The following is a 23,275-nucleotide window of genomic DNA, read 5'->3' as shown; positions in this document are numbered from 1 at the left end:
GTTGTCTTTTCATCTTGTTTATGATTTCCTTTGCTGTGCAAAAGCTTTTAAGTTTCATTAGGTCCCATTTGTTTATTTTTGTTTTTATTTCCCTTTCTCTAGGAGGTGGGTCAAAAAGGATCTTGCTGTGATTTATATCGTAGAGTGTTCTGCCTATGATTTCCTGTAAGAGTTTTATAGTACCTGGCCTTACATTTAGGTCTTTAATCCATTTTGAGTTTATTTCTGTGTATGGTGTTAGGGAGTGTTCTAATTTCATTCTTTTACATGTAGCTGTCCAGTTTCCCCAGCACCACTTATTGAAGAGGCTGTTTTTTCTCCATTGTATACTCTTGCCTCCTATATCAAAGATAAGGTGATCATATGTGCATGGGTTTATCTCTGGGCTTTCTATCCCGTTCCACTGATCTATATTTCTGTTTTTGTGCCAGTACCATATCGTCTTGATTACTGTAGTTTTGTAGTATAGTCTGAAGTCAGGGAGCCTGATTCCTCCAGCTCCGTTTTTCTTTCTCAAGATTGTTTTGGCTATTCGGGGTCTTTTGTTGTTTCCATACAAATTGTGAAATTTTTTGTTCTAGTTCTGTGAACAATGTCATTGGTAGTTTGACAGGGATTGCACTGAATCTGTAGATTGCTTTGGTTAGTATAGTCATTTTCACAATGTTGATTCTTCCAATACAAGAACATGGCATATCTCTCCGTCTGTATTGTCTTTAATCTTTTATCAGTGTCTTATAAGTTTTCTGCATACAGGTCTTTTGTCTCCTCTTCTTTTTGTTGCACTGGTAAATGGGAGTGTTTCCTTAATTTCTCTTTCAGATTCTTCATTGTTAGTGTATAGGAATGCAAGAGATTTCTGTGCATTGATTCTGTATCCTGCTACTTTACCAAATTCATTGATTAGCTCTAGTAGTTTTCTGGTAGCATCTTTAGGATTCTCTATGTATAGCATCATGTCATCTGCAAACAGTGACAGTTTTACTTCTTCTTTTCTGATTTGGATTCCTTTTATTTCTTTTTCTTCTCTGACTGCTGTGGCTAAAACTTCCAAAGCTATGTTGAATAATGGTGAGAGTGGACAACCTTGTTTTATTCCTGATCTTAGTGGAAATGGTTTCAGTTTTTCACCATTGAGAATGATGTTGGCTGTGGGTTTGTCATATATGGTCTTTATTATGTTGAGGTAAGTTCCCTCTCTGCCTACTTTCTGGAGGGTTTTTATCATAAATGGGTGTTGAATTTTGTCAAAAGCTTTTTCTGCATCTATTGAGATGATCATATGGTTTTTAGTCTTCAATTTGTTACTATGGTGTATCACATTGATTGATTTCTGTATATTGAAGAATCCTTGCATTCCTGGGATAAACCCCACTTGATCATGGTGTATGATCCTTTTAATGTGCTGTTGGATTCTGTTTGCTAGTATTTTGTTGAGGATTTTTGCATCTATGTTCAGCAGTGATATCAGCCTGTATTCTTTTTTTTGTGATCTGTCTGGTTTTGGTATCAGGGTGATGGTGGCCTCACAGAATGAATTTGGGAGTGTTCCTCCCACTGCTATATTTTGGAAGAGTTTGAGAAGGATAGATGTTAGCTCTTCTCTAAATATTTGATGAAATTCACCTGTGAAGCCATCGGGTCCTGGGCTTTTGTTTGTTGGAAGATTTTTAATCACAGTTTCAATTTCAGTGCTTGTGACTCGTCTGTTTATATTTTCTATTGCTTCCTGGTTCAGTCTCGGAAGGTTGTGCTTTTCTAAGAATCTGTCCATTTCTTCCAGGTTGTCCACTTTATTGGCATATAGGTGCTTGCAGTAATCTCCCATGATCCTCTGTATTTCTGCAGTGACAGTTGTTACTTCTCCTTTTTCATTTCTAATTCTATTGCTTAGAGTCTTTTCCCTTTTTTTTCTTGATGAGTCTGGCTAAATGTTTATCAATTTTGTTTATCTTCTCAGAGAACCATCTTTAATTTTATTGATCTTTGCTGTCATTTCCTTCATTTCCTTTTTATTTCTGATCCTTTCTTTATGATTTCTTTCCTTCTGCTAACTTTGGGTTTTTTTGTTCTTCTTTCTCTAATTGCTTTAGGTGTAAGGTTAGGTTGTTTATTTGAGATTTTTCTTGTTTCTTGAGGTAGGATTGTATTGCTATCAACTTCCCTCTTAGAACTGCTTTTGCTGCGTCCCATAGGTTTTGGGTCGTCATGTTTTCATTGTCATTTGTTTCTAGGTATTTTTTTATTTCCTCTTTGATTTCTTCACTGATCTCTTGGTTATTTAGTAGTGTACTGTTTGGCCTCCATGTGTTTGTATTTTTTACAGTTTTTTTTCCTGTAATTTATATCTAGTCTTATAGCGTTGTGGTCAGAAAAGATACTTGATACAATTTCAATTTTCTTAAATTTAGCAAGCCTTGATTTATGACCGAAGATATGATGTATCCTGGAGAATGTTCCGTGAGCACTTGAGAAAAAAGTGTATTCTGCTGGTTTTGGATGGAATATCCTAGAAATATCAATGAAGTCCATTTTGTTTATTTAACGTGTCATTTAAAGCTTGTATGTCCTTATTTATTTTCCATTGGATGATCTGTCCATTGGTGAAAGTGGGGTGTTAAACGCCCCCTACTATTATTTTGTTACTGTTGATTTCCCCTTTTATGGCTGTTAGCATTTGCCTTATGTATTTAGGTGCTCCTATGTTGGGTGCATAAATATTTACAATTGTTATATCTTTTTCTTGGATTGATCTCTTGATCTTGGGTTTGCTATTTGTGGTCTTTTCCTTCTCTTGTGTTTCCTGCCTAGAGAAGTTCCTTTAGCATTTGTTGTAAAGCTGGTGTGGTGGTGCTGAATTAGCTTTTGCTTGTCTGTAAGGGCTTTAATTTCTCTGTCAAATCCAAATGATATCCTTGCTGGATAGAGTAATCTTGGTTGTAGGTTTTGTCCTCTCATCTCTTTAAGTATGTCCTGCAGCACCCTTCTGGCTTGCAGAGTTTCTGCTGAAAGATCAGCTGTTAACCTTATGGGGATTCCCTAGAGCACCAAGACCCTGTCAGCCACATGGCAGGAGAAGGTGGGCCATGAGTTGGGTCTCAGCCACTGCCCTGTTGTAGCTCTGTCACAGCTGTCTCCAAAGGTCACCCAGATACATTGGGTTATTCCACCATTCCTCAGAACTTGCACATGCCTGTCTGGGATTTGTAGATGTCCTCCTGATACTCTTCATTGAAATACCTTGCATTCATGGTGGTGAGATATATGCTAATAGTGTTGGTTCTCTTCAGTTCAGAGACTGGGACAGTCTGAGCCTTCATGTGGCCAAGTCAGGAGTGGCTGGCCAATGGTCCCAAAGTGATAACATGTCAGATTCCAAAAAGGCTTTCTGCAGCGCCCGAGCAGTAGTCCCAAGCAGCTGCTCAGCTGCAGCACTCTGGCTGGGGAACTCAGTGGGACCTTCAAAAGAGGATTTCTGCCAGCCCTAGAGCCTAACTTGTCCACCCAGGCAAGGAGCTGAGGAGAGTGTCTTCCAGCTCCTTCTCACCAGAGGAGCGGACACCTGGTTAAGGTTTTCTTTTCTTTTTTTTTTTTTTTTTTTTTTTTTGTGGTACGCGGGCCTCTCACTGTTGTGGCCTCTCCCCTTGCAGAGCACAGGCTCCGGACACGCAGGCTCAGCGGCCATGGCTCACGGGCCTAGCTGCTCCACGGCATGTGGGATCTTCCCAGACCGGGGCACGAACCCATGTCCCCTGCATCGACAGGCGGACTCTCAACCACTGCGCCACCAGGGAAGCCCTAAGGTTTACTTTTAATAGGTACTGTCCTCTCAACGTAGGCAGCTAGGTACTTGATTGTATGGATATTATTACTCAAGAACAAAGAATTAAGGCAAAGGCTATTAAAATTTTCTCTCACTTACTGCATTTGGGGCAGCAAGAGCCAAGGTGTTTCTTAAGAAGCAAGGGTAAGACTGGTTGTTTTACTACTGGGCCCTAAGGAGGTAGACTAGAGAATACTCAGCAGAAGATAGGAAATGCACACACAGTCTGACTGTCCTCAATTTCTAAGAGATGATCATTGGAAAAGGCCTCTGCTTTTAGCCCTGCATCCTCACGTGGCAGGTCCTAACTCTTTAACACGTAAGGGTGATGATGAATGACAACTATTCCCAGTCTAGCTGATCTCATGTCATATGCCTCTGAAGTTAGGAATGTTGCTAAGGTGGTGCCAAATGAAATCCTTCCATTGTTCCCACCTCTTTCAGAAAATCAAGGCTTTAGATGAAGAATTAACACTTTCTCACTACAAAGGGCTGTAGACTCCTAGTTTTGCCAAATCTCCTTTTCTGTAGAAGTAGAATATTGCAGAGTCACTCATCATATACACTATCATTCTTAGTTTACTGCTAATTTGCAAATCTATACTAATACTTCTCAGTGGAATCCTCCCTTTTTTTCCTTATCAAATTGCTTTGGAAGATAATATTTCTAAAACAGGACTCTGAAGATTCCCTTTACACCTTTTATAAAAAAAATTATCTAAACCAGGGATCAGGAAACTTTTTCTTAAAGGGTCAGACAGTAAATATTTTAGGGCTGTGGGCCCATAAGGTCTCTGCAGAAACTACTGAGCTCTGCTGCTGTGTTCAACAAGCAGCCATAGGCAATAAACAAACAAGTGAGTGAGGCTGCGTTCCAGTAAAACTTTACTTACAAAACTGGCAGCTGGCTGTAGTTTGCTGACCCCTGGAAACAACTTGAATTCTTTTGGAAATAAAAATTATTTTTACTAAAGATTTTTTTCCTGAAATATTGACACTAAGCTTTACTAAAGAGAAATCTAGTATTATGAGAACAGGGGGAAAAAAAACTAGTTTATGGTGAAGAGGTCACTTATACTTATCAGTGCAATGGTATGTCTATAAACTTCCCTCCACATTTGTATTAAAATTAAAAAAAAATCAAATCTTACTTGGACTTTTTTCTCCCTTCTGCTCTTGATTCTTCATTTTTAAAAGCATAGTTTCACTAACCAATGTACAGTCCATGTCCACTGTCTCTCCTCCTGCTAATCTTGACTGACTGCCATCCTGAATAAATATTTAAAAATTCAAAATTTTAACAATTATTCCTTTACGTCCTAATATTTACTTTTTTGGGGGGATGGGGTAAAATATACATAACATCAATGTTACCATTTTAATCATTTTTTAAGTGTACACTTACATTTCAGTAGCATTAAGTAATATTTACCTTTACCCTTTAGGAATATAGATACATTTAGGTTTAAATGCCTGTAAACCATTTTCAGCTTTGATATACAAGCATCGTCTCTCAAGCCTAGGAAAAGGACTGCTGCCAAGCATGAGAGAACTATGCATTACCACGATCTCTGGAGCTTCCTTTCTTCCCTAATCTGCTTCACAGAAATGAACATCAATGTACACTAAGAACAAAAGTTCACAAGTCAAATTTGATTTCTTAATGGATATTTATTACTCTAGCAAACTGTTAAATACTTTATTAATATGCTACCAAGTGAAAGAGAACTTCTCAAACTATGAAGAACCTAAATACAAACCAAAAAATTTATTTCTGCTATGAATTTTAATGAAAAAATACACAGTATTTAAAAAAATTAGCCAACTGGGAAAAATGAAATTTTTTTCTTGAAGGTAGATTATTTTAAGTTAATCAAGGCATATGACAGATTATTTTGATAAAAAATATAACTATTTAAAATATGTAATTAGCATTTTACATTATTTTAAAACTATATTTTTCAGCAAAGTTCTCTAAAGTCAGAAAGTATTATTATTATTATTATTACACTTCCAAAAATACCATCATGTTGGCATAATAAGTGTTATTATTTCATAGTTTTCTGAATAAATACATGAAGGCTGTAAGAGGTATGTGATTACCTCAAGGTCACAGAGTGAGTCAGGACAGCAGGGTGACTAACAATACACTAGAATAACCACATGGGCTTTGGTTCTATTTTCTAACTTACCTTTGTATCTACTACAGTAATATCCATTTTATACTGAGAAAGGTCTGCTCCTGGATCTATACTCCACTGGATGTTTTCAAAGGATACATCTTAGATAAGGAGAAAAAAATGCACAAATAAAAACAAATTTTTAAAATTCTCATCACTTTAAAACATTATGGGACCCACAGAATGAGAGAAATGTTTTGCAAATCATATGTCTGATAAAGGACTTGTACCTAGGATATATAAAGAACTGTCACAACTCAATAATAAGACAATTACTCCAATTACGAATAAGCAAAGGACCTGAATAGACAGTCTTTCAAAGAAGATATACAACTGGCCAATAAGTACATGAAAAGATGCGCAACATCATTAGCCATCAGCGAAAGGCAAATCAAAACCAAAACTGAGATATAACTTCACAGCCACAGGATGGCTAGGATCAAAAAGAAAGACAGTAACAAGTGTTGGTGAGAATGTGGAGAAATTGGAACCCTCAAAATGTGAAGAAATTGGAACCCTCACACGCTGCTGGTGGGAATGTAAAACGTTGTAGCTCCTTTGGAAGAAAGTTAGATAGTTCCTCAAAAGGTTAAACACAGAGTTAGCATATGCAAATGTTTACAGATATACATGTAAATGCAAAGAAAAGGACAGGCTATCTATGGGGTGAGGAACAAGATTTGGAAGATAAATTTCTACTTTTTATATTTTAAAAATCTGTATAGTTTAAATTTTTTAAAGCTTTCTTTTTGTAAAGAAAATAAGAACTACATAGAACAGGTAAATCTATAAAATCACCTATAAAAGTAGGTATTAAAGATGTCAATTTATTTTTTCAAAAAGCAGACGAGCAGGAAAATCACATGTAAAGTGAAACCAACAAGAATTGTGCTATAAACACAGAAACACACAGGGATAAGATACTTTTTCTGAAAATAACTCAGTCTATCCAAAGAATGTACATAATATATTACAATACTCAATTTAAAGTCATTAAAAAAGAGTAGAAATGCTATTTATAGTGTACATACCTTGGTTGTTTTGTAGAGGCTTTGTTTTAGCAATTCTACATGGATTTAACTGAAGAACTGATGCAAGTTCACATGCTCCATGGGCTGACCTGGTTTTTATTTTTATAGGCTCACGAGAACCAGCACCCTAAAACAGAAAGAATTATTAGCATCTAGGAGAAATCACAAAAAACCATTTTAATCAAAATCCTTGAACATTTAACACAAACCTTCATGTCATCAAAAAGATTCTCTGTCTCCAAACTTTCACGTGGACGTAGAGGGATTTTAAAGATAGAATTTTCTTCCTTTATTTGTAACAGTGTTTTATTATCCGGAGATTTACTCAAGGACTGGAGGAGGGACTCCTGTAAACTGCTGGGCTCTTCTGGGGAATCTCTGGTTAACCCACAGCTACCACTCAAGGCCTTACGGCTTGAGGAAGAGCCCTTTGGAACAGGCTTCAAAACCTCATAGAGAGTCACTTGCCTAAATCCGATTTTAGAGTTCTCACTTCCTTGGCTTTTCTCTTGATGCTGAATAGCTGAAAATCGATCAGACAGATCCAGAGGTTTATCCATCACATAGTCTCCATTCATGTAAGAATGACTATCCGGTGGAAAAGGAAAAGCATTTTCTTTATCAAAGGAGGCTTGGGGGCAGCATACTTCATCTACACGTTCTTCCTCGATTTTCTTCCGTTTGGTTCGGCCTCCCAGTGATTTCAGGGGTACCACATGTTTATCTTTATCAGTAACAGTATCTTTAATGTGATCAGTACTATCCTGTTCACTTGTATTTTTATTTATAAGCATCTGCTTATTAGAAGATGACTGGTTAGTGATCTTCTTCACTTCAGCCCCAATATTATGATGTGTGAAAGGGGCACCATCTTCCGATTTTGATCTTGGTTTCTCTGATCTAGAATTAGAAGTGTTGCTGAAAGGCATTGTTTTCAGAAGGTTTTTTTTCCCAGTCTCTAAAAGAGAAGGGGACAAACTTGTATTCAAACCTAAACTACTTTTCACATTAGAGGTAGCTCCAAATACAGGAGATGATACCCGAGTAGTCAATTCTTCTTGAGGAGTCTTTGAATTAGAATCTGAAAATCTAAAAAAGTAAAGAGTGGTAAAGCTTTTTTCCTATTAAAGAAATAGAGTAAAAATTAAAAGACAAGCATAATGAGAAAACTTTTGCTAATACAGAATTATTAATAGTAAGGTCTTATCCACATCTTAGACGCAGACCATTAACCAAAATTTAAGATACAATATAGTTGCTGGCTTCTCCTTATTTGGCTGACAAAAAGCAGAGGGAAATGATACAGCAAACCTATCTCAATACAATGATATTCCTATCTATAAATATTTTTCCTAAGTAACTTAAATAAATTCACTATATAAGAAAATCATATTTTAGTAAATCCCACTGGGGACCCAAATTCTTTTGCTGTTACGAAATCTTATCATGAGTAACTCCAAGAAACAAAATTCTTATACTACAGAATTGAACATAACTCAAGACCCAGCCTGCCTGTAGCAGAGGAGACAGCTGTGGCAGTAGAAAGAGCATTAGGGTTAAGTCTGAAGACGTGGAATGGTTAAGAGCTCTGACTCTCATACTTAATAGTTGTGTAGTCTTAAAAAGACATTTAACCTTTGTGAAGCTGCATTTTTGTTGACTGTAAAAAATGGGGGTAATAAAACCTACTTTAATGAGTTACTATGATGACAAATTAAATGTGAAATATGTATCTAATACTGAAAGCTCTTTTAAAAAGCAAAGTGCTACATAAATATAGGTACTGTTAGTTAATGGATGTTCTGAAATTAGTAAAAACAAGATGTATCCCAATCTTGGAAGCTCATCTGAACTAATAATGGATTTCATAAAATGTCCAGTTTTTGAAAATACAAACCCAGAAGGGATGATTGGATCTTTAAAGGAGATAAGGCTGGGACCTCTTAAGTTCTCCTTGATAGAAGTACAGAAAGAACCTAAAAGTAATACCCATCTCTCTACATTAACACAAAAAGCCCTCAATTGGTCATAAACTGGGGAAAATATTTTTTTAAGTAAAAATTAATACAACCAGAATAACAAGCTGAGGGAGAAATAGTTTAAATATATGGAACTCACTGTAATGGAATTTCATCGACAGTTTATAAGTTTTTACCAAAGTGTCCCAAATTACCTTAAACTATCTTCACTATTTCTTCTAGATTCCTCAAAAGGTTTTTTGTGATCTCCTTCCAGACAGTGGTAGAGCTCATCACCAAGAGGGCTCATAGGACCTCGAGATTCCTTCAATAATAAAAGTACATAAATACAATGGAAGATTATTAATTCTCTTTTTTTTTTTTTTTTGGCCGTGCCACGCAGCATGTGGGATCTTAGTTCCCTGACCAGGGATCAAACCCATGCCCCCTGCAGTGGAAGTGTGGAGTCTTAACCACTGGACTGCCAGAGTAGTCCCAAGATTATTTATTCTTAAAAAGGAATGAAATACTGATACACGTTATGATGTGGATGAGGCTAAGTGAAAGATGTCAGACTCAAAAGCCACATATATGATCCCATTTATATATGAATTATCCAGAATAGGTAAATTCATAAGGACAGAAAGCAGACTGGTGGTTGCCAATTCCAAAAAACAAGATTAGTTAAGATTAGAGGAAGGGAAGAGAGATGACTGATTATACTTATAGGAGACAAATTTAAAAGGATCCTTTAGAGAGCCGTGCTTCCCGAACTTTAACATGCATACAAATCAACTGAGGATCTTGTGAAAATATAAGTTCTCTTTCAGTAGGTCTGGGGTTAGGTTTGAGATTTTCTATCTCTAACAAACTTCCAAGGATGCAGATGCTGTCGGCCTGTGGATCACACTTCGAGCCGCAGGTCTTTAGAGATCAGTTCCCTTACTAGATTTGGTGTCTAAACTACTGACTTGCCAGGTTTATGGGCAGGATGGAATTAAAAACCATTAAAACATTTAAAGTTCAAAGGGTAAAAACTACCCACCATCACTTGAAGAGAGATTTAAAACTAGAAAGGACCAAAAAAAAAAAAAAAATTCAAATGCAGTGAAAAACCAATTCAATGGTTTGAATATACATTTACATATATTACATATATATTCAATATATACACTTACTGACTACAGCAAAAGAATAGTTTTAAAGCTGTACCAAAATGAAACTTCCCTAAGATTGAAGAATTCAAGGTTTCCATTTTTTAGGGATCAATTAAGAAAAAAAGTAAATGTGTCTGATGGAAGGAAGAACTAAAATAATGAAAAGAAAATCATGGGGTCAATTTCTGACTCAATCCCTAAAGATCTGGTCTAATTGGATTGGCATTTATAAAGACAAAGATGAATTAAAGCATCTATAGTAGACCCAAGAATTCAGACTGTCTTCCAAATCAAAGCCTGGTTTAAAGGATGCTGAGAAGATCCAATAAATTCTGAAATCAACCTAAAGGTTTAAGACTTCTCTTAAAGTCTTCTCTTAGTTGGAACAGGGTAGGGAGGAGAGGGGGATAGGGAAGAGGGTTGCTAATCCTCTAAGCCATATAAATTTTGATTCAACCCACAACCTATATATCCCAAGAATTCTAAAGATTCTAGATTTCTGCGACTGCCTGGGGTGAATAATATAAATGGGCCTTTCTAGTCACATCAATTTTTGTTCTAGGCCTTTATCCAATAATCTTTGGATAAACTAATTTTTCGCTTGCTCAATTCTCTAAAAACTGACCTCAAAAGACACTAATTAATTCATATTATCACCAAAGTAAACAATTACTTACAGACTCATCTTGAACACTAAGTCCAAGTGTTTCAGCAACAACTGTAGCTAAATTATCAGGATAACTGCTTTTTCCATGTGTATCTAAGTTAAAAAAGAAAAAACAAATTATACAATTGTAGAAACCAGACTTATGAAAAAATACGTAAAAGGAAAGAAAAAGCTCAAAGTACCACTTTACAAAATGGCACTGAACAATTTTTAAAATTCTATGTAAAGTCCAAAATATCTACTATAAATTGCAATAAGTTGCAGGTATCTAGCATCTACGCTTGCCAAACTTTTTCAGCTAGGTTTTCTATTTTTCCTAAATGAACTAAATGTTAACAGGTAGATTATTATGGAGTTCTTGTGATACACAGAATGAGTATCAAACCATATTTATATAGTAACCTTTCATGAGAACACTCTTTCATGAGAGTTTCACTTCATGAAAACTCTCACAGTGCAGAGATTTTCAGCACTGCATAATTTTCAAGTTTTAAGCTAACACATATTTATACAGAATTCACCTGTGTTCAAATATTTTATAAAGTTTTATGTATACAGAGTTTCAATAAGTCAACAAGTATTTATGTAGCACATACTATGTTTCAGGCATTGTGCTACGAAAAGAAAAGGTTGTTGTCCTCAAGGAGCTTATGGGCTGCTATAGTTGAAAGGTAAAAAGAAAATTGCAATAAAATGTGATAAACATTAAAGGTACATAAAAGGGGTGATTTAAACACAGAGCAAGGACTCCTATATCTGCCTTGAGAAAACAAGGAAAGCTCACCAAGTGATGACTAAGCTGACCCTTGAGAGAAAAAGGAATTAAACTGGGCTGGGGGCAGAGAGGATTCTAGGTATATGGAAGGTGCAATACGTGAAACAAAACTGCATGTTCAGGCAACTACATGTGGTTCAACTGCTGGAAATCAAAGTGCAAAAGGTAAAACGGTAGTTAGGACATGAGTGCAGACAGGTTGATAAGGGATCAGATTATGCTAAAGAATTTAAAATTTATCCTGTAGGCAATGAAGAGATATCCAAGGGTTTTTTAATGGAGGACAGATGCAATATTTGGGCTAAAAAGGTAATTCAGACAGGCTGACAGAACAAGAAGCACTCACTAATAGGCAAAGGGACTAATTAGATTACTAAAAGAGTCTCATGAGAGATGCTGATGGCCCAAACTAGTATAATGTGGGTGCAGAAGAATGTGCATGACAGATGTGTAGGAGGTGCAATTAATAAGACTTGGAGACTAAACTGTCATTCACTGAGACTGTAAATAAAAGGATGAGCAGGTTTGACATGAAAGTTTCACTTCGGACATGCTCAAGTGGAAGGATATCCAGGTATAGCTGTTCAATAGCAGCCAGATACATCAGTTTGGAATTCAAGAGAAAAGTCTTGGAAAGAGATAGATTTGGAATTTATTATCATATAGGTGGTAGAAGAATAATAACTCTAAGTGAAATTCCTCCAGAAACAGATAATGAGAGAAGAATAGGCCAAGGATCATATATATTGGGGACAGTGACATTTAAAAGACAGATGGAGAAAGAATAGCCAGTAATGGAAGGTGAAAAATGAACAATAAGAGAATCAGGAGAGTGGCAGCACTTCAAGAAAGAGTGTGTGGAATGTCAAATGTCATAGAAAGGTCAAGTAAGATAAAGACTGGTAAGCATTCACTCGATTTAACAACCAGGAGGTCTCTGATGACTACTGCCAAGCAGTTCCAATGTAATGAGTGAGAGAAGAGAGTGTGAGGATGTGTCCCCTTTTCTCCCCCACTTCCTCTCCCTCTTTTCCACCCTCCTTCCTCCCTTCCCCTGCACCCTTTTTTCTTCCTGGAGTGAATGGGAGTTGACAGAACGGAGAAATTGAGCACAGACTGCTTTTTCAGCTTTGAAGAGAAGCTCTAGCTCAGAGTGGAGACAATTAAGAGGGGGTTATTTTAAAAGACAAAAGATAACATGTATGTTTATGTTGAAAAGAAAGAACCTGCAGAGAAACTGGAGATACAGGATAAGAGAAAAACTGATGGAGTAAAGTCCTAGCGGCAGCAGCAGCAGAAGAAAATGGTCTCCCGAGTGCTAAGAAGCAAGGTTCTGACACAGTCTAACATCCCCTGCAGCCTTTGCCTGACAGTCTGTCTATACACATGCACACAAACATACATACACTAATATAAAATGATTAGTAGCTTTCAGAGTATAGGCTCTGTACTAATATAAAATGAGTAAGTGATTAACCATGGCCAGTCCTCCCAGTTTTGCTCTGCATTTCATCTCCTCTCACTTTTTCAAGGATCTAGCAATTGTTCCCTCTTTCTCCAGAATTACTCATTTCTCTCCTTACAAGATCATTCCATCAGCATAAAAACATGCTGAATATGCTATAATAGTCCATCTTTTAAAAACCTCCCTGGACCCATGTTTCTCTTTAGCCACTGTCCATTCTCCCTTCCCCCTTCACCACAAAAAGGCCCTGAAGGACTTGTTCACAAGTGCTCCTTCCCGTTCTCTTGAACATGATAGTCTAGTTGATCACCCCTACACTTTAACAATTCTCATTAAGAGTTAAACACTCAATGATCCTCAGGGGACCAAATCCAACGGTCAATACTCAGTCTTCATCTTCTGCGACCTATCAGCACTGTTCTCCACAGTGACCACTCCCTCCTTTCTCTTTTGGTTTAAAGGACGCCACTTTATCTTGGTTCTCCTATCTCACTTGCAGCTCCTTCTCTGGCTACTTGGTTGGTCTTCATTTTCACAATCTCTAAATCACCATCCCAACAGCTGCAATACTGCCTCCGAGGAGGTGAAAATGGTTCTTGGGGGGCAAAAAAATCTTTTTATGTATGAGACACAGATAAACATACACTCAATACAGTATATCTACAGTATTAAAATCCCATGGGGGAAGTGATGGGGGGGGGGGGTGGGAGTCTAAAAAGGCCAGGTGGGAGTGATAATAAAAAATAGCTGAGAATCACTCCTTTACATAATGGAGTGCCTCAGGGCTAAGTACTGGAACTTCTTCTCTTTCCCATCTTCACTCACTTGCTTGGCGATCTCATCCAAATATTTGTTGAATGAATGAGTAAACCACAGTAGAGCCTCATTTACTTAAAATTACTAGCAATTGTAATTAATGTGGATAGGGATATTAATATGAATTAATAACAGGATAACATTACTTTCCAATATGAAAAAGACTGCTAAACAGCAAATAATACAAACAAAATTTTATGGAAAATATTTTAAAATGTTGTCTAATTCAGACGGTCACTCTTGTCCACCAATTTTAAACTTATAAAGTAATCTCAGTATCTTGCTTACTAGCCACTGGAGCTTGACTCTGATCACAAGTGTCAGCCACTAGAATTTCACGTTCATTATGTTTATGTTGTGGATGAGTTGAAGACTTTGGTACTTTTCTCAATTCTAAGGGAAAAAAGAAGAGAGATTACATATAAACAAACAATCATGAAAAATGATAAGCAAATACAAATCTATCTTTAAATGCACTAGAAGTGTATTTTATTGACGTAACTTTAATATTCTAAAAAGGTTATTCCTTTAGTTTCACTGAGAAACAAAGCTGGAAGTTAGGACAGTGGGGTAGAGAGGACTGGAACAGATAAATTCTTCTGACCTAAGCCTTCTAGAGTTGTAATACTTTAATGTATCTTTTCCTTGTGTATCATTGCAAATCAGTAGGTTCATTTGAAATGAATATTGCATCATACAGCTTTTTCAATCTTTGTTTTAGAGTTTTCATTTTCTGGAAGGAAAGCTGAAACATGCTTTATCAGAAATCATTCCACTGTATAAGGGTTTAATTCAAAGAAAACCAAAAGAAGGACAAAGTAAAGGGAAATAGACTTTTACTAATTATAACTAGAAATTATCATTAAAAAGCAGTATACATGTAAAAATAAACAAGCATGGATGGTTAGAAAGAGAAAAGGAGTAACTAGTCATTAAATTAGTTTTAACATAATTTGCATGGCTCAAAAGCATATTTTAAAAGCAGAATTTCATATTCCAAGTAAAAATGATCAGAACAAGATTAAAACTGACAAAGTTTTAAATAGTTACAGGTTATTCGCATACAATGAAGAAATAAACCAAGAGCATTTTACTAGATACAAAGATGACTTTTCCTAAAAAAGGAAATTGCTGTGATTTGTTTTTCTGGATATTCTTTCAGATGGATTTAAACATGATCTAAATTATGCCGATGCTTATCTGTAGTGATTCATGTTCTGATACCAGACTGAAAGGCCCACAAATGTTCATTCTAAATCCATGATCTTACATTTTAATTTAGCTCCTAATTACGTGTAAGATTTTTAACAATTCTTTTGTTTTCCACTAGATGGTGATGCAAGCTCATATAAAATGGGGGAAAACTGTGTCAATTTTCCAGTATCAAAGATTAAGATCTACTGTTTCTTTAAAAGGCATAGCTACTGTCAACAATTTATTTGCATTAGAAAAATATCTCTAAGACTGTGTATACTCCTTCCCCTCAAGTGCTTTCCTTGTTACAAACAGTTTAGGTTAAGATGAAAGTTTTAAAAATATTTACTTTTAGATTAATATTAAAAGGAATAAGCACTGTATCACGTCACAGGATAAATTTCAGGACTACATGAAAAGGTAGTTCCAAAGCATTTAGCAGAAATGGTAAACTGGCTTGGAATTAGAAATATGCCATTGACAAGCACGAAGTAGATATATTATAAAGCCATTTCTTGATTTACCACCAAGTGCTACATATTATAAAAAATAAAAATAGCTAGTTAAAGCATTGGTGGGAGTAGCTGTGGATAAGACTTGGAAAGTACAAAAGTTTAGAGCCAGGAAGATCTATATTTCAATTTTGACTCATCTACTTGACAGGTTACTTAACCCCTCTAAAGAGCAAATCTTTCCTCATCTATAAAACGAAGGTGCTAGTAGCTACCTCAAACCTGTCATGAGGATTAAAACACAGTAATAATGTATTCAAATAGGCCAAATAACCAGCACACAGTAGGTGGAACTTAATGTTAGGATATCTCCTCCTTCCATGTATCCCACTCAGATATATACACATAGGAATAGTTTTTAAATAAAAAGAAAAAAGGAAAAAAACTATTCACTACCTTTGTAAAATGCTGAGTGTTTACATATTCAGATGAGCAACACACGTCTATACATAATATGGGCAGTAGATGCCTTCACAGTCACTTCACTAATGGAAGTTAAACTTACAGTTGTAACATAAGTTACCTGAAAAATGACTATCTTCCTAACAATAGATGAATACTTTTTTTTTTTTAACAGAACCAGGTAACTAAACTACAACTCCAATCCTCACCATGTGCACACCCAGAGTGCTCCAGTTTAGTATGTGTTTGTTCTATGTATCGGACGTGGAGGTTCTCCTTCCTTCGTAGTCGGTTAGTGCCAGAAAATGAAAAGGTTGTTATTGGTGAATCTGGAATAACATCTTCCTCAGATTCAAGATCAGTTGCTTGATGTGGTTGATCATTCCTAGAGGAAAATAAGACAACTGAATGAAAATTAGTTTGATAAATATTTATCAAAACATCTAGCATATGGTATGAGTGACAGCAGAACACAGGTATGAAGCTGTAAGAGATATAATTCCTTGCATCTGATGTTCCAAGTCTAAATACAAGGATTAGAGAAGTACTCACATGACTAGAGTACCAAGTGGAATATTACTGTGAGAAGTGAAGTAGAAAGTGTAGTTGGTGGTACTTGAGGTGAAATTAAAAGAATTTCAAATGGCAGAGAAAATCAGCAGAGGATCCTCCAAGTTTGAGTAAAGGCAGGCAGTACTGTGTACTTGTGTTAGAGAAAGACAAGCCGGAACTACATGAAGGAGAGCCTCGACTAAGTGCGCACATAATTTAGAAAGCAAGAGGAAAGAAATTAAGGTTTTAGAGAATGGAAGTAATGTGACAATCTAGCAGCAAGCCTGTGCAAGATTGACTGGGACAGAAAGAAAGGAAGTAATGGCTGTAATAGTTCAGGCAGGAGCTTCTCTGGGTTTGAACTGGAATTCTGAAGATAGGTATGGAAAGGAAGGGACCAGTGTTAAACACTGTGGCAGCAGAATCAACAAGACTTGGCAAATGACAAATTCAGGGTGATAAATAATACTAACACTAGTAACACCAACATTTGTTGCAGGTTTACACTGGCAGGCACTGTTCAAAGCGTTACATGTATCAGTTTAAGTATAAGGTATTATCATTACTCTCGTTTTACAAACAGAAAATACAGATAAGAGGTTAAGTCACTTACTAAAATAAAATAGTAAGGGCTTCTCTGGTGGTGCAGTGGTTGAGAATCCACCTGCCAACGGAGGGGACATGGGTTCAAGCCCTGGTCTGGGAAGATCCCACATGCTGCAGAGCAACTAAGCACGTGCACCACAACTACTGAGCCTGTGCTCTAGAGCCCGCGAGCCACAACTACTGAAGCTCAAGCGCCTAGAGCCCATGCTCTGGAACAAGAGAAGCCACCACAATGAGAAGCCCGTGCACCACAATGAAGAGCAGCCCTTGCTCAACGCAACTAGAGAAAGCCCACCCACAGCAACGAAGACCCAATGCAGCCAAAAATAAATAAATAAATTTATAAAAAATAAAATAAAATAAAGACGTTTAACAGAAGCAGGATCTAAACCCTGGCAGCCAGACTCCCAGGACAACACTGTTATCCTTGGTATAGACCATGGGACTGATGACTGACTACAAGTAGGACTCTGAATTTCTACTTCTGCTTCTATCCACGCTCACTTACAGTACTCTCAACGCATCAGTCAGAATAGTCTTATTAAAACTTATATCATGTCACTCTTCTGATTAAAACCTGCCACATCTCCCCACTTCACTGAAAACACAAGCCAAACTCCTTATAATGATTGATCTGATCATCCCCCTCCCCCATTACCTCTGACTCCTCTCATATTACATTCTACTCCAGCCACCCTCACTTCCCTGAGGCTCCTCAAACACACCAGGCACACCCCTACTTTATGTTTTTTGCTCCAGCTGTTCCATCTGCTTGGAATGCTCATCCCCAGATATCACATGGCTAACTACCTCATCTTCTTCAAGTGTTTGCCTTCTCATCAATGCCTGCCTTGAACATGCTATTTAAAACTGCAACCCCCTTCCCACACCCTAGTACTCCGGTTCCTTGTTATTCTGCTGTTACTTTATCCATAGCAGTTACTGCTTCCTAACATAGTACATAATTGATTTGTCTATTGCTCACCAGCCAGAAAGTAAGCTCTAAGAGGATAAGGATCTTTTTGGTTCATTGATACATCACAAGTGTCTGCAATAGTGGGTACTTGGTACATGCCCAATAAATATTTGTTGAATGAATATGAAAGGTTCCCAGATTTCACTAGAAAAATTAATTTGTGCTGATCTAGGCATATGTTCTTGCCCAATTCAATTCAGGCCCGAAGGCACCTAAAGACTGGGTTTGGACTGAATTGTGGGTATTGAGTAAAATAAAGTTAATTCACTTTAACTCAACTTTCCTTTGAAAGGAAACATGCCTTTCCCATGTCAAGCCATCATTGACCTTATTTGCCACCAATTTTTATCAGTCTGTCAGGCACTTAGGCTTTACTTGACAAAACCAGTCTGTTCTAATATACTCATACCATTTTGTAATACTACATATTTCAAACAAAGAATAATGAGATTTTTATAAATTATGACCAACAGAGATTTTAATTAAAAGAGATTAATTTTTCCTAATGGATTTGTATTTTAATTTCCTAGATAATATCAATATTATTTGTGGTCTATAATCCTATACTCTATACTGAGTAAAATCTTTAGAGCTAATATCTAATCTCTACCTACAATTCTACCATCTTATTCTGGAAAAAACAAAGTAAACTAAAGTCATATGAGAAACTCTTACAAATTAATGGAGTATGAAATCTATCTAACCTCACTTTAATTAATCACATCACAGGCTACCTGCCTATTAGTCATAAAAATTCAACCTGAAACATGAATGAGTCACTAGAAGAAACTGATTTCCTGGCAGACTCAATCTAGAAGTAGCTGGGATCACAAAAGGAAAAAACATACAAACACACACACATACACACACACATACACACACACAAAACCAGCTCTAACTAGAGGTGTCCAAACTAAGTAAACAAGTACTGGCTTTGTCCTCCTTTGTCCTTTGTCACAAAAGAAAAAGAAAAAGAAAACCAAAACAAAACAACTTTCTATGTGTTAACCAAGTTTCTTCTTTAAAGCATTAGGTCTCATTCTGAGATTTTCTGAGAAAAGTTAAAATTTTATGCCACAGCTTTAGGTTAATTATGTACACTGGCCATCTTTCTCCTTCCACTTTTCTTTCTAACGGCCTGAGAGCCTCCCCTTAAATTCCTGTCAAAACAATTTTAGTTGTTCATTTTTCTAAGAGCTGTAAGGATCCAGGGTCTCCCTTCATAATGAGTCTGTAAAAAAGCTTTTAATATTCAAGCTTTTCTCCTCCTCTAAAAACTTACACTTCCAGTTAAAATATAATTTAAATTTAATGAAGTAGTTACAGCTATCAGGTTCACTTAAACATTCTGATTTTCAAAAAAGAGGGTTCCCTGAAATATACACTAATGAGTCTGATACCCTGCTTTCTTGGAACCAGTTTATTATATGAATAATTCAAATAAGACTAATTTTTAAAAACAGGGTTATTAAGCCAGTTTTCTGAGGAATGCTCCACTGCATATCTCGATCTCAGGAAGGCATCTGACAGTGACTCTCTTGTTATCTTCTCACTGTAAACAAAAGGGAGAAATACAAACGGTACTAATAGAGAAAGACAGACTCCAAACTGACTGAACACCATCAGACAAAGAATTATATCAATGAGGAAACCTGTGGAAGTATGCCTCAGGGCTCCATCCTCAGGCAGGTTTTGTTCAACGTTTATTACTGATTTTGATGAGGGTGCTGATGGAATATTCATTGAATTTGTGGAAGACACAAAGCTGAGAATAAAAGCTAACCTAATACATGGTAGGAAAAAAATCAACATATGAAAGACCCCCAGAGGTTGGAATAATGGGCCAAATCTAACAAAATGAAATAGAACAGGATAAATGCAAAATAAAAAGCCTCACTGAAATGAGTCAGAAGAGAGAGAATCCACCTACGCAGGGTGACACCACGCAGGTAACCGTCTAAGGCTGTTTTAGCACAAAACTATACAAAGGGTTTAAAAACTCTGAAGTTGAGGTAGACCTGGGTTCAAATCCTGCATCTGACATTTACTAGTCACATTGGGTAAGTTAGTTAACCTTTCTGAGCCTCTATTAAAGTGGATACAGTACTGTACCTTCCTATTTCGTTTTTGTGGGAAAGTGGTGAGAAAGAAATAATATATGTAAAAATGTAATGTAATGCCCAGAAACTAGTATTTAATCAATAGTGCTCTTTACCTTACAGTGAAGACTCCTTTGATATAAGGTTTCCATAACAACTACTATAAAGCCATAGGGAAGACTTTGACTTAGAGGTTCTAGTTAGCAGTAAACCCGGTAAAGAACCACCAGTAATGTATGTATGTTTTGACCACATTAAGTAAAAGGACACAGAAAAATGGAGGGAGCAGTACTGCTCTACTGGTCAGACTATACCTAGAAGACAACTGGATTAATTAAAATATTGACAAACTGAAACATTAAAGAGAAATGATAATTTGAAGAGTCTTGAAGTAATGTCTCACAAAGAACAGTTAATGAAAAGAGAATATCTACTCTGTATATTTACCTATTTACAATTAAGACTCAGGAGGATCCCGTACCCTGTCTTCATGTAAACAAAGGGCCATCAAATAGAAGGTGGGGGCGTGGGTGGGGGGTAAAGTTGCTCCAGATGGTTCCAGAAGGCAAAAATTAGAATCAACGAATATCACTCTGTACAGTGATTTCTACCCAAACTTAGAACTTTTAACAGTATCATCTCGTTAAAATTAAATAGGCTTGGGACACAGTGAACCTGTATAAGAGGTATTCAAAAAATGGCTATTTGTTAAAGAAGTTATACAAGGAATTCAATTTAAAAGAGGGCACTGAGGGAACTCCCTGGCAGTCCAGTGGTTAGGACTCTGTGCTTTCACTGTAGAGGACTTGGGTTTTAAAAAACAAACAAATGAAAAAGAAGACTCCTTTGACTTTCACATCCAGCTCATCCATTTCCCAAAACAAGTCATGACCTCAACACTTAGCTTATTTAATTACTTGCTTTCTGTGACTGGTACAGCTGAGTATATATTTTGAACTTTATAACAGCAAATTTTTTTCTGAATAATTTCTTACTATAGTGTCACTAAACAACTGTCCTACCATAAAAGGTCTCTGTGGTACTTCCCCGGTGGTGCAATGGTCAAGAATCCGCCTGCCAATGCAGGGGATGTGGGTTCGATCCCTGGTCTGGGAAGATCCCACATGCTGTGGAGCAACTAAGCCCATGCGCCCCTACTACTGAGCCCATGTGCTGCAACTACTGAGCCCACGTGCTGCAACTACTGAAGCCTACGTGCCTAGAGCCCGTGCTCTGCAACAAGAGAAGACCGCAATAAGAAGCCCACACACCGCAATGAAGAGTAGCCCCTGCTTGCCACAACTAGAGAAAGCCCACATGCAGCAACAAAGACCCAATGCAGCCAAACAAAACAAAACAAAAACAACAACAAAAAAGGAAGCTATCTGTAACATCAAACCCAGATTAGGTGAGTCAGAATTACTGCATTTAACAAGAAAAAGTATAAATAAAATAATACTTTTTCTAAAGTTCAGGGAAATTTCAGGCAAGATAATACTTGCTCTTTTTTTTTTTCTGACTGAAAGCAAAAGGGAATTTGAGGAGAACAAGTTGTAAAAGAAGTTGGCTTATGAGAATAACTATATTAAATTTCAGGAGAGACCTGAAAGACACAACAGATTATCTCCTACACTGTTCTAAGGCCATGTACTAAATAAAACATACATGCCCTGAGCTCATCTATATGATTGATCTTCACTGTTATTACAAACTTCAGCTTTTACTTCTTTTCTAACGTGTCAATGAGCTTCAACAGAAAAATCTGTGAATTTGAGAACACTAAAACTAATTCTGAACAAATTAGAATTCACAGTTGACCAAGCAAATGATATTATCTAGTTACAATTCACTTTATAACCTTGGTTTTGGAGGCATTCACCCATCTAATTCTGTATAACCTCTACAGACTAGTTATCTTATTTATCTTTGGAATTCATAAATATCAGGGCTGATGTGTTCAAAATACCATAAGCTACATGTGCTAAATTAATTCACAGAACATAAATTAATGTAGGTCAACCACCACTTATCTGAAAACTTTGGAACCAGATGTGATTTAGAATTCAGTTTCTTAAAAATGAAGTGTACACCTAAAGCAACTAGAGAAAGAAGAACAAAGAAAACCCAAAGTCAGTAGAAGGAAAGAAATCATAAGGATCAGAGCAGAGGGCTTCCCCGGTGGCACAGTGTTTGAGAGTCCTCCTGCCAATGCAGGGGACACGGGTTTGTTTCCCGGGTCTGAGAAGATCCCACATGTCACGGAGCAACTAAGCTCGTGTGCCACAACTACTGAGCCTGTGCTCTAGAGCCCACGAGCCACAACTACTGAGCCCGCGTGCCGCAACTACTGAAGCCCGTGCGCCTTGAGCCCGTGCTCCACAATAAGAGAAGCCACTGCAGTGAGAAGCCCGCGCACCGCAATGAAGAGTAGCCCCCGCTTGCCGCAACTAGAGAAAGCCCGCGCGCAGCAACGAAGACCCAACACAGCCAAAAATAAATAAATTAATTAAAAAAAAAAAAAAGATCAGAGCAGAAATAAATGAAATGGAAACAAAGAAAACAATTGCAAAGATCAATACAACTAAAAGCTGGTTCTTTGAGAAGATAAACAAATTTGATAAACCCTTAGCCAGACTCATCAAGAAAAAAAGGGAGAGGACACAAATCAATCAAATTAGAAATGAAAAAGGAGAAATCACAACTGACACTGCAGAAATACAAAGGATTATAAGAGATTACTACAAAAAACTATATGCCAATAAAATGGACAACCATGAAGAAATGGACAAATTATTGGAAACGTGCAATTTTCCAAGACTGAACCAGGAAGAATTAGAAAATATAAACAGACCAATCACAAGTAATGACATTGAAACTGTGATTAAAAATCTTCCAGGCTTCCCTGGTAGCACAGTGGTTGAGAGTCCACCTGCTGATGCAGGGGACACGGGTTCGTGCCCCGGTCCGGGAAGATCCCACATGCCGCAGAGCGGCTGGGCCCGTGAGCCGTGGCTGCTGAGCCTGTGCGTCTGGAGCCTGTGCTCCGCAACGGGAGAGGCCAC

General features: G+C 37.1%; 1 protein-coding gene across 5 annotated transcripts in view; it reads right to left on the bottom strand.

Annotated features, from left to right (window-relative positions):
* The window catches only part of RBBP8 (RB binding protein 8, endonuclease), an 80,590-nt gene that overhangs the window by 15,923 nt on the left and 41,392 nt on the right, over positions 1–23,275 (bottom strand). For all 5 annotated transcript variants that reach the window (XM_028479899.2, XM_028479900.2, XM_055080743.1 and 2 more), the window contains 8 exons: positions 16,190–16,365; positions 14,161–14,265; positions 10,827–10,909; positions 9,208–9,317; positions 7,244–8,123; positions 7,035–7,161; positions 6,016–6,104; positions 4,975–5,092 (listed from right to left, as the gene is read on the bottom strand). In XM_028479899.2, coding sequence (XP_028335700.1) covers positions 4,975–5,092; positions 6,016–6,104; positions 7,035–7,161; positions 7,244–8,123; positions 9,208–9,317; positions 10,827–10,909; positions 14,161–14,265; positions 16,190–16,365 — 1,688 coding nt within the window. The remainder of the gene's footprint in view (positions 1–4,974; positions 5,093–6,015; positions 6,105–7,034; positions 7,162–7,243; positions 8,124–9,207; positions 9,318–10,826; positions 10,910–14,160; positions 14,266–16,189; positions 16,366–23,275) is intronic.

This window comes from Physeter macrocephalus, chromosome 19 (assembly GCF_002837175.3).
Source record: "Physeter macrocephalus isolate SW-GA chromosome 19, ASM283717v5, whole genome shotgun sequence".
In the NCBI taxonomy this organism is placed as follows: domain Eukaryota; kingdom Metazoa; phylum Chordata; class Mammalia; order Artiodactyla; family Physeteridae; genus Physeter; species Physeter macrocephalus.
Note: the sequence above shows the minus strand (reverse complement) of the source record. Positions and strands in the feature narration are given on the sequence as shown.